This window comes from Talaromyces atroroseus (assembly GCF_001907595.1).
Source record: "Talaromyces atroroseus strain IBT 11181 chromosome Unknown scaffold_7, whole genome shotgun sequence".
Taxonomy (NCBI): domain Eukaryota; kingdom Fungi; phylum Ascomycota; class Eurotiomycetes; order Eurotiales; family Trichocomaceae; genus Talaromyces; species Talaromyces atroroseus.
In genome coordinates, this window is record NW_017971439.1 from 1390592 (window position 1) to 1401134 (window position 10543).

Sequence of the window (10543 nt, forward strand, 5' to 3'; positions counted from 1 at the left end):
AAGGTATGTCCTCAGATATTGACCATTATTTATTGCATCGTACTATTGCGAGGACCTGACCGCAACTAGTCGATTTGGTAATTTAAGTGCAATAATTGGTTATGTTGATAACAGTGAATGATAATATGCCCTTAATTAATATATGGTTTAACTAATTAATTGATTAACCTATAATGTATCCGACAAGAACAAAACCAGCCTGTCGGGTCGGATCTATACTGTACAAACGGAATATACTCGGCCTGCCTGCCCGCCATGCCATGCCGGACTATGTACGGAGTACTCCGTACCAATTCAGATATAAATATTGACAACTGACAAGATGTCGATCGGTACGTCGGCAGATCAATGCCCACGCTCTTAGTCACCCTCCTTTTTTTTTTTTTTTTTTTTTTTTTTTCTTTTTCCCTGTTGTTCTAACTTTCCTTACGTGAACCCAGCCAACGGGTCCGGAATGTGACCTATCATCTCCCCACCGCGGTTGGTGCCAATCACGATTTTCATGCAAGTTGATCACCTAACTAGTCAAGTTACGACGGTAGTGAAGGTGCGTGGTTTACTAGACTAATACGCTAGTATCTGTCCATCTAGTTGCTCAAGGTCTCAAATACGTGGGAACTTGTACATATGTTCCATATTGTACCTTGGTACGATGAACCCAGATCTCGTAATTTAATATGTATACTTGAATATCGACGTACCCAGATACTAGGTAGTAAGTAGTATTACCCAGCAGGACAATCAAAAAGTCCGAACATTACCGCTCGCGTCGTGCAGCAGCAGCAGCCTGCATTGCTCTGAGGGGTGAGCGTGCATATCTGCATGCATCCTGGTATGTACGATGTAGGGATGAACCTGGGGTTTGGTCCTGGTTCCTTTTCACCCTAGTCTATTTAATTGTATACTCCGTACATGAACGAGTATAGGACCTGTCATATCACTCACTCACCCTCAAGCAAATAAAAGCATATGCCATGAACCCTACCCCCGTAAAAGCTCGAAATTCAAATACTAAATAAAATCTAACCCGCCTCACTCTCTAATCCCCTCTGACATACGCCGTGTAACGGCTATCATCTATGTGTCAAGCCATGACAGGACACACCCTGCTCCCTAGCTATTCACTTATGTATATTGAAATTATGATTTTATGATTTTATGATATATGCAGGCTAGGTCACTCACCCCCCAGCTTCAAGCTTTAGCTTCCTTCCTTTCTTCGAGCTTTGGAATGATCATCCCTCACATCTGCCTGTACCTAGGTACACGGTAGGATATATTAGGTAGCACGCAGAAAGATTCTTCATCATTGCCAGCCAGCTGGAATGAATGCACTGCTACCTAACCACCGGTCACATTATTCCAACATACCTAAGTTAGTTCACTATTGTTCTAGCTTTGCGGACTACCTGGCTAGTCCGATCGATCGATTGTCGATCGTCAGGGATCGTCCAGAAGAACGTTATCTTAGAAGACGTTAGTCATATACAGCTAGGCGCATTCTAGAAAAAGCCAGTACTAGTCAATAGTCAATATGTACTACGTAGTTCAGAGGACCGACACCGACACCGAGGATACGCCGAGGCATTTCCAATAGTATTACCGTATGTAATACTCCTTCAAGTGTTTGGGTATCTGCAATTTGCAAGGCGAGGGATGGATACTGCAGAGCTACATGCGTGTTACAAAGTAATGATTAACCGCCGCGAGGCTTGATTGTACAATTATGTATAGATATCTATGGAAAGCGCAAATATGCTGCCGAAAACGCTAGGACTGCAGGATGAAAGAGAGAGAAGAAAAACGAAGTCGAATTCACAATTTACCATGTTTCCTGCTCAAGTTAGTAATGATTCCCTAGTGTAAACGAAAAAAACAGACTTACTGCAATGTACTGCCCTGCCTCCTTCTTGCTCTCCCAAAACTCCTTCGCCTCCTCGAAATTCAGATTGCCCTTGGCCATGGCAACCTCAATCAGCGCATCCTCAACGCCCTCGCCCATGCCCTTGCTGCTACCGCAGACAAAAACCCGCCCGTCAAGCGCGTTGATCACAAACCACACCAGGTCCGCCTGATGCCGCACTTCCTCCTGCACGTACCGGCTCTCACCTCGTCGGCTCTGTACCACTTTCTTAACCTGCTCTTCATGCACCCCCCATTCGCCACTGTACAGCTCGTCGAGCAGAGAATCGCGAATCCCCTGTAGAACCCACACCTTGTTCGCGCAGTTGGCCGACTTGAGTCGTCGTTGCACAAACCCGCGGAACGGCGCAATGCCAACTCCAGCCCCAATAAGTAGCATCGGTCCGTCGAGCACAAACTCCCGGGCCAGAGGATTTTTCATAAGGCCACGGAACATGGGCACATGCAAATCCAGCGTCTTCGGATCAATGCCGTTGCGTTCCGCGGCAATTACTTGATCAGCGAGACGCTGCAAAAATCCAGAACCGACGCCGGAACGCGTTCCGCGCTTCCAGTCGTTCGTTTCATGAACCGTCACTGCGATTTCAATCATGCGCCGACAGTCTTCGCCGCGCGTAGTGCAGGAAACAGTCGGGTCCTGAGAAAGGGAGTAGAAGCGTGGCATGAGCGCTCCCAGAACTGAAAGTAGGTGGTCAAGAGGTGGAAGACTTGACGGAAAAGCTTGCAAGAGCTGTTCAATTGAGACATGCGCTCCGGTTCGCAGGTCACAGAAGACATTCTGTCCTTGACCGGAGCAAAGGAACGTGAGAATTTTCTTCTCGTGAGGATCCGACGCATACTCCGCCATAACACGGAGAAGCTGTTTGGTCGGAGGATAGCTTTGAATATCGGAGCACCATTTCAGCAATTCCCGGCGCGTAGTCACCAGTTCCCGGGCTTGGTCGTCACCCCAAATGGTCGGCCAGCGTCCAGAAGTGGTGCGCACTATTATCTTTTTATCGCGGATTGGCTTTGGAGTGCCGAGGCAATCCAACACGCTGTCTACAGCTTCATCACTGTTCATCGGACAAACTCCGATTGCCCCGCCGACGACGAAATCAACATCTCCACCCTCAACGGGATAATCAGTCACGTCAATGTCGAAATGATATGTGCGTTTCTCAGCACCGGGCTTTGTAAGCTCACGAGCGTGGTGCAATGGCGCTCGAAAGACATTATACGGAGGGTGGGGTTGAACAAATTCAGGCGGATGATCCTTCGGTCCCAACTGGACGTCCACAGCGTCACCAGAAACAGGACCAAATGAGACTGTTTTCTCCGGAAGAGGAACAACATTACTCAATTCGCTGTCTAGTGCGAGAGTACGAATCTTCAAGTTCAAGCTTCGATAAGCGGCGTTGTCTGGTGTTTGAATTGGGTTCAGGATAACCTGGTCCGGGCCCAGCAATGGCTGGGATAGACAGCAACCACCACCGCAGCAAATCTTTTCCACCAGTTGCGTGCCACCAGTACCGATGTTACCAAGTATCCTCTGGACATCCTCGGAGCTTTCTGATATGAGAGCAGTCGATGCCCGCCGTTTGCTTACGCGCAGTTCGTTTTGTTCATCGACGTCGGAGTGTTCCGTGATGGGGGTTTCGGCGGTGTCCGCGTCGCTTTCAGAGCGCGCAGAGACAGACTGGTTTGAGGCCGTCGACGTGGAATCATGAGTGATACCGGGCAGTTTTATATGCGGTATGTTGTGAGGCTCTTCTGGCACAGGATTGCCAGGATGTGACGTCAATGTGGTTGGTATGGGCGACTTTGTGGAGAGAGGTGCAACTGCCGAAGGCATTTTGCCTGATAGATAGGTACAATATTAGCAAATCTGCATAGCTGAATTCAAATATATATCAATCAAGCTCAATTGTATCAGTGGTTGCGTGAATAATCCATATATTCCGAACAACATGGCGGGGTGGCGACTCTTCGGATATTGGAGTCAAAGGGCAATCCGTTGTGCACGACAACCAAGTAAGAACATCCAAACATACCACAAAAAGAACAAGAATAACCTGTCCTGGGGACCGTACGTGAAGCGCTCGAAAACGAGCCGAAAGGACGAAATGAATACCGAAGAAACCGCACTTTTGCAACGATGGCGTTATCGTTACCGAAGACGGAGAGTCATATGCAAATCGAAAGATAAAAGAAAGGAGATGAGACAAGTAATAGAGGTCGACGTAACCATTGGAAGAGAAGAATTGAGCCTGTTGTTATAGCATATCTGTACTGCAAAGGGGAGGGAGCGAGAGTTGGCTTGAGAGGAATGCCAAAAGGAGGAAAAAGAACCAAAGGCATCGGAAGGTGGTGCAGGTGGGGAGGCTGACAGGGGGGACGCACCAATGGGAGCTATTGACGCCATCAGATAACCCAACTAGCGGGCTCGGCGAGATTATTGGTACGTGTAACTTGGTACGACGATACGGGCAGTTTATATTATTCTTTGCTTGCTTTACCGTCAACAGGAGTGTCATGAGCAACAGTGGTCAATTGTGGTATGAGGAGCACTGCCTTGAGTCACATAGCTACAGGTTCGACGTGAACGTGCAGCGTGGGCGGATATACGGAGTAAAACCACTGCATGGTTGGAAGTCAAGCATGCCAGGAACCAAGTAGAGTGGGTGACAACTTTCTGGTCCCTGCAGAATTAATAAGCTAGAGAGTACGACCATGCATGCTACTAACTCAGCAGTTACATAAAATCTCCCCTGGCAGACGATATCAAGATGTACCTAGGAATATTCGTGTACGGGTCACGGTATTATTGCGTTACCGAAATCGGAGCGTCTGCCGAGAACGGGCCGGGTGGGGTGCAACCTAATCAGATCCGAGCCCATGCCGATGGTACGACATGCATGCTACATACTCCGGAGTTTGTTTGACAGTGTTTGTATTCTTCAATCAACATCTAATGAAGCTAGAGCCTAGTCTGCCATCGACCAATCTGGCATGAGAATTCTTGGCGCGCGTCTCGCCGCTGACACCCGAATTCATCACGCCACGCGCTTGAAAGGATGCGCCTCGGTACTCCTATTTCAATGTCAGCCATGTAACTAACTACTCAAATCTAATTTTTGAGGGAGATACTCACAGCACATAGTCATCCAAACTAATCAGGTCCGGCTCTGAAAAGATAAGGTAAAAGTACTTGAGTGTTTCTGCCATCCAGAAACTCTCCATCTTATCTAACTTCGCCGTATCCGTGTATCGTACGTCCTGAATGCCGGCATGCGCAATCTCGGTTCGCGTCATCTTTTCAATGCTCGTGAACATGCGCCACGCAGCGTCCTGCAGCGCCTTGTCGCCCGTGATACGGTACATGATGAACACAGATTCAATTGCCTCGGGTCTGTTATAATCAGCTTGTATCACAATAGCAAGTAAAGAGGTAGAGAGAGAGAGAGAGAACCTACCGCAGAATATACCTGGTATCAGTAACCTTTGTCATACCAGGAGGAAGATGTTCGGCTACGGCCATCTGCCGCATTGCCGCGTCACTAACGTCGTTATTACGAGAGCCCTTGCGTAAGCCCCTCAACCACGTCTGCTCATCCCAGACACATTCGTTCAAGCTATCACATGCACTCAGCGTGAAAATTTCAGGCATCAATCCTGTTGGCATGACATCGTAAGCCCAAATACAGCCGTCCACCAATTTCCGCGCCGTATTCAAGTCTTCCGGGCGATCAAAGATCTTCGCCCCGATGCCAAACATGCCCCCAATAAAACAGGTGAGGTGCTGTGCTTCATAGTACATGTGCTTGCCGATCCGTGTGCCGCTGAAGAGAATGTCAGCCTTGTCAAAAGTCATCGGGCGAAACAATAAGTTCTCCTTGATTGGATTCACGGTTGCCTCGTAGAGTCGTCTATACTGCTCTGTATGTCCACCGAGGAGCAGATGCTCTTTCGGAAGGTACTCGTATGTCGAGTCGGCCATGCCGCCTAGAGTGAATTGACTGTCTTTGACAAAATCGAGGTTCTCAAGGTCGACTGTCATGGGCCACAGTCCTGGAATACCGGTCTTCGATTGAGCCTTCTCTAGATGATCGGTGACACGTTGAATGGCGTCAAAATATTTTGGATCTCCCGTGAGCTGAGTTAACCGGGTGAACTCAACACTTAGCGATCCCACTTCTGCTAAGAGAGTTTTTTGTGAAGCTCGCAACGGTGTTCCCCTGAGGGACCTGCACTTGCATTCAGTAATGATCACGAGGGCAAAACAAAGGATGAACAAGCATACTCCTTCCATTTCCACCGGGCTACATGCATCCTATTTGGGGTATCAAAAGCCCCATATACAAACTCTCCCACCTCCTGCGCCTTCTTCAACAGAATCGGATATTTGCCGTCTGACAAGTCATAGGCCGCCATGAAGCCCCCCATATAGCGAATAGTAGTCTCAAAGACGTTGATAGTCTGATCAGCCGTTGTCGTAAAATCAATGTCCTCGATGGCTTCCAGGGCCCTCTGGAACTCGTCGTCCAGGCCCATAATCAACAAGGTGTCCAGCGTGTCTACGAGCGAGGCCGCCCAGCCCGAGAAGCTGTTGACAAACTTCCCACTTATGGGCGACACCTCATCCTTCAGCCAGGCGTGCTCCTTATAGCCTGTCCACGCATGTAGAAAGGCTTCCTTTACGGCGGCCTGCCTATCGAGTCGTTGCTTGCGGTCCGATGCGTCTTCCTTGGGGAAGTCATATTGGATTCTGGGGATTGGCTTCGACGGCGTATCGCTGGGGAGCGCAATGAATTCTTTTACCGGGTACTGTTCGTGCAGTTTGTGCCAGTGAACGGGTTCGTCGAGCTCGACTTCGGGGATAGGACGACGGTCGGGGTGATGGTTGGGCGGATAGTTAGGCGGATGGCCAGGGGGAAAGTCCGGGGGATAGTCGGGAGGAGGCCCGTCAAGGTCAATGTCGTCAAAGAGGATGTATATAACGAATGTGAGAATAAAGGCGGGAATAATAAGCCTTTTGCGCGCGAGGGGCATATTGGTTAGGGAGCGAAGCAGAAGCTTTATAGGAACGTTGTGCCGTTTCTTCTAGAGAACCGGGCCTCAAGTAATGGGATCTGCAAAGGATTGCTGTCTATGCAACATCGGATCGCGTCTGATAAAAGATCGTAGGGTTCGTGAATTGGTGAGCATGAGCTGAGAGCGTGGATTTAGCGCAAAGAAAGTCGACAGAGAAGGCTGGATTGCGATGCACCGAAAGGAATGAGCGATGACATCAAAGAGTGGAGATCACTTGTCGAGATGTCAAGCTGTCAGCATCCAGAAGAAAGCGATCAGTGTCTTGGATAGCTGCAGGAGAGCGAGTGCCAGCTGGTGATTGCTGTACTGAGGGCGATGCAGCGAGCAGAACAGAAGAAGCAGGAGTCGCTGCGAGCGAGAGAAGGAGAGGGAGCGACCCCGGCCGGGGCTAGTGGAGTCCTTCTAATATGGGGCGCTCCTGATGAGCCTCCTTGAAATGTTCCTGAAACGCTGATCAGAGAATAATACATACTGTAAAGGGTGATATGATTGCCAATGGATGCCTGATTTGATGCCAGGTCCCATCAAAGGGCAGGCATGACTTGTTGACTGAAGAAAAGCGCAAGCCCCACTGCGACGGCTCGACGTCAACATCGAAATAATATCCTCACGATTATCACGACCGCCCGCGAGGCGATGGAGAGAGAGAGAAAATACAAACTGCCGTTGATTCATTATCTGCACTCAGCTCTATATTGACATCTAGGTGCTCATCATTATCACACCATCTGGCAGCGAGAATAAAAAAAAAGCTCACGTCTCCGTACTTCACTGGCAAGACCGTTTCCACCACGACAGACACGACCTGTCCGCCAGATTTCGCTTGCAATCTACATATTTATCAATCCATTTAGTATCCATCTCCTGATCAACTCATCTATTCCTCAGTTCTATTCCAATAAATTGTCTAGGAAAGGCTCCGGAAATGCCGCATACCGGGTAAATCCCCTTTCATCTTTCCACAACTCGCATAGAAGCAGAATCTAATCCCCTCACAGAGTCTACTTCATCCCCTCCAGTCCCAGTGCACCGCACATCCTGGGCCCTCTCACAGAGCGCCTGCGATCCGTGTACGGCGACCAAGCCATCCCAATTGGACGCTGGGGACTAGAGCACAAACTCATGAGAGACACGCCCTCCTGTCTCCCCGCATCAGCTCACGCGCCCAATCCAGCACCCTCAAAAGCGCGCTATGTGCAGTTCTTGTCGATGACCAACTATCCCAAACTGGGCTTCATATATGCCTCTGAGGATGACAACGACGGCAATGATCCTGTAGCACAGCAGCAAACTGCCTCTGGCATGATCATGTCTACTGTACCAATCCCCTCAGCGGCGGAGATATTTCGCCATTTCGTGCGCAACTGCGAGCCTATTTGGTGCCATCGACACACGGTCACGGTAACCGGCACGGTGTACGATGTCGGTGACTTTCGGGTGCGATTGGGAGAACTGCGGCAGATGCAGCCTCAGGCGAGAGTGAGAGGTACGATTATGGAGATTGAATGGCGAGGACCGTCGGTTATCACGGCTGCGTTGTCATCGACTTTTCTAAACAGCCACAAGGCTAAGAATGATCCCGATAACGACCTCGCACCAATTGCAGATACGATGGACATCGACGCCAAAATAGAAGAAGCAGCAGAAGAAACACCCTACATCCCCACCGAAGCCGAAATCAACACCGAATACACCCAAATCGCACAGCTCATCCGCGACTTCTGGGCCCATCTCGCCATCACCCAGCACATCATCGCAGACACAAAACAGCAAGCGGCAATCCGCGAATCCATCCTGGTAGCTGACGTGGGCCGCGAGGTGAAAATCAAACTGAGTCAGCGACGGTCTCCCGCAGAAGGGGGAGTCAAGTGGCAGGAGCGCGAGATTAGACGCCGGCAGAAACGACGCGAGGCGATTGCGCTGGATAGAAGTTGGGGTGGTGGTAGTGGCATGTCGCAACAGCAGCTACAGGAAGATGAGGAAGAGGAGTTGGAGGGAGGCGTTGATCTTGCCAGACAGTATATGGAACTTTTCCGGTTTAGTCGGTAGATAGGGACAAACGTTTAGTTGTATCTAAAGTATGAAATAGTCCCATGCAATGCCTGTTTTTACGGCAAAGTTCCTGACTACGATAGGCACGGATGAAATAGTCAGACAAATGATGAATATGTTTGAAACCTGATGAGGTAATTAAGAGAGAGAAAAAGAAAAAGGAGTAAAGAAACATTGCCCAGTCAAAGACTCAATAATATAAGTGGGAAAAAGAAGCAATGACCAATGTTCGAAAACCGTGTCCCATTTCCGGATTTCCAGGGGTAAGAAAAAAGGAAGAGAAGTATAAAATGTGAATAACATTTCCGCCCATCGATTTCGCCCTGGTTGAGGAAAGAGGAGAAATGATGACCAGCGAGGCAGCCTGTCCTTTGTTCATCATCGTCATCATCATAACGCAACACAACAACAACAACAACAACAACAACACAACAGCAGAATCATAACCCGCTCATATATGTCCAAAACAACGAGGAGAAAATCACGACACGAGAAACTCTGGACCCTCGCATACCACAACACATACAAACACAGAGATGTACGCTTATTTCTGCATCATGAGTTGAACGAATTCGTTGTCTGATAGAATCCGTTAGTTCTCTCTACATCTCCATCTCTTTGTTTGGCTACTCACAATCGATCCTTCCATCACCATCCTGGTCAGCCTCACGGATCATCTCATCAACCTCGTCATCAGTCAACTTCTCGCCGATCGAGGTCATGACATGGCGCAGCTCAGCCGCAGAGATAAATCCGTTGTTGTCACGGTCGAACACCTTGAATGCCTCACGGATTTCCTCCTCGGAGTCGGTATCCTTCATTTTGCGGGCCATCATCGTCAAGAATTCTACGCCAGTTAGCCAGTGTCCAGTCAACCCCTTGGCAAAGATGCAGGTGTGCATGTGCGTATTTTCGTACCAGGAAAGTCAATCGTGCCGTTGTTGTCAGCATCAACCTCGTTGATCATGTCCTGCAATTCCGATTCCGAGGGGTTCTGGCCGAGCGAACGCATGACGGTGCCAAGCTCTTTTGTTGTGATTTGACCTATACCGGGTCAGTCAGGATTGCTGCTACAGACTGTATAGCTCTTGCTCAACGCGAGTCGATGACCCTTTTCGTGCTTTACTCACCATCGCCATCCTTGTCCTGTTGCACGGCCAGTTGGTTAGATCCCCACGAATTAGAAAAGTTATAGCTACGAGACAGTTGAACTTACAAAAAGAGAGAAAGCCTCTTTATACTCGGAAACTTGCTCCTCGGTCAATGAATCAGCCTGCAAACACACCAGAGTCAGTCATGAATAAACACGGTCGAGGTCTTGGGCTGCCCCGCAGTTGTGGGGAGTACACAAGGCTGCAGCGACGAAAGACTTGGAAAGAAAGGATCGAGCTCGTACCATTGTGACGGAATTAGAGCGAATGAATAGTAAGCGGAAGAAATGCGGAAAAACCGAAACTGCTGGATCAAAGTTGCGAGGAGGAGAGATGTTAGGGGG

The 10543-nt window shown here is 49.1% G+C and overlaps 4 protein-coding genes across 4 annotated transcripts; 1 reads left to right on the forward strand and 3 right to left on the reverse strand.

The window, feature by feature from the left end:
* Window positions 1-1822: 1822 nt before the first annotated feature.
* UA08_05919 (hypothetical protein) lies at window positions 1823-3757 on the reverse strand (the record flags this gene model as incomplete). Its single annotated transcript, XM_020268242.1, has 2 exons — window positions 1823-1834; window positions 1886-3757. 2 exons carry the CDS (start codon window positions 3755-3757, stop codon window positions 1823-1825), a joined length of 1884 nt encoding a protein of 627 aa, XP_020119326.1.
* A 1201-nt stretch (window positions 3758-4958) lies between these two features.
* On the reverse strand, window positions 4959-6954 carry UA08_05920 (hypothetical protein; the record flags this gene model as incomplete). The annotated part of the gene is made up of 4 exons (XM_020268243.1): window positions 4959-4995; window positions 5057-5314; window positions 5379-6149; window positions 6206-6954. 4 exons carry the CDS (start codon window positions 6952-6954, stop codon window positions 4959-4961), a joined length of 1815 nt encoding a protein of 604 aa, XP_020119327.1.
* Window positions 6955-7921: 967 nt separating this feature from the next.
* Window positions 7922-9045, forward strand: UA08_05921 (hypothetical protein; the record flags this gene model as incomplete). The annotated part of the gene is made up of 2 exons (XM_020268244.1): window positions 7922-7935; window positions 7995-9045. 2 exons carry the CDS (start codon window positions 7922-7924, stop codon window positions 9043-9045), a joined length of 1065 nt encoding a protein of 354 aa, XP_020119331.1.
* Window positions 9046-9592: 547 nt separating this feature from the next.
* UA08_05922 (Calmodulin) lies at window positions 9593-10447 on the reverse strand (the record flags this gene model as incomplete). The annotated part of the gene is made up of 6 exons (XM_020268245.1): window positions 9593-9627; window positions 9683-9895; window positions 9967-10092; window positions 10179-10194; window positions 10265-10321; window positions 10445-10447. The coding sequence occupies 6 exons, from the start codon at window positions 10445-10447 to the stop codon at window positions 9593-9595; spliced, it is 450 nt and encodes a 149-aa protein (XP_020119332.1).
* Window positions 10448-10543: the final 96 nt, after the last annotated feature.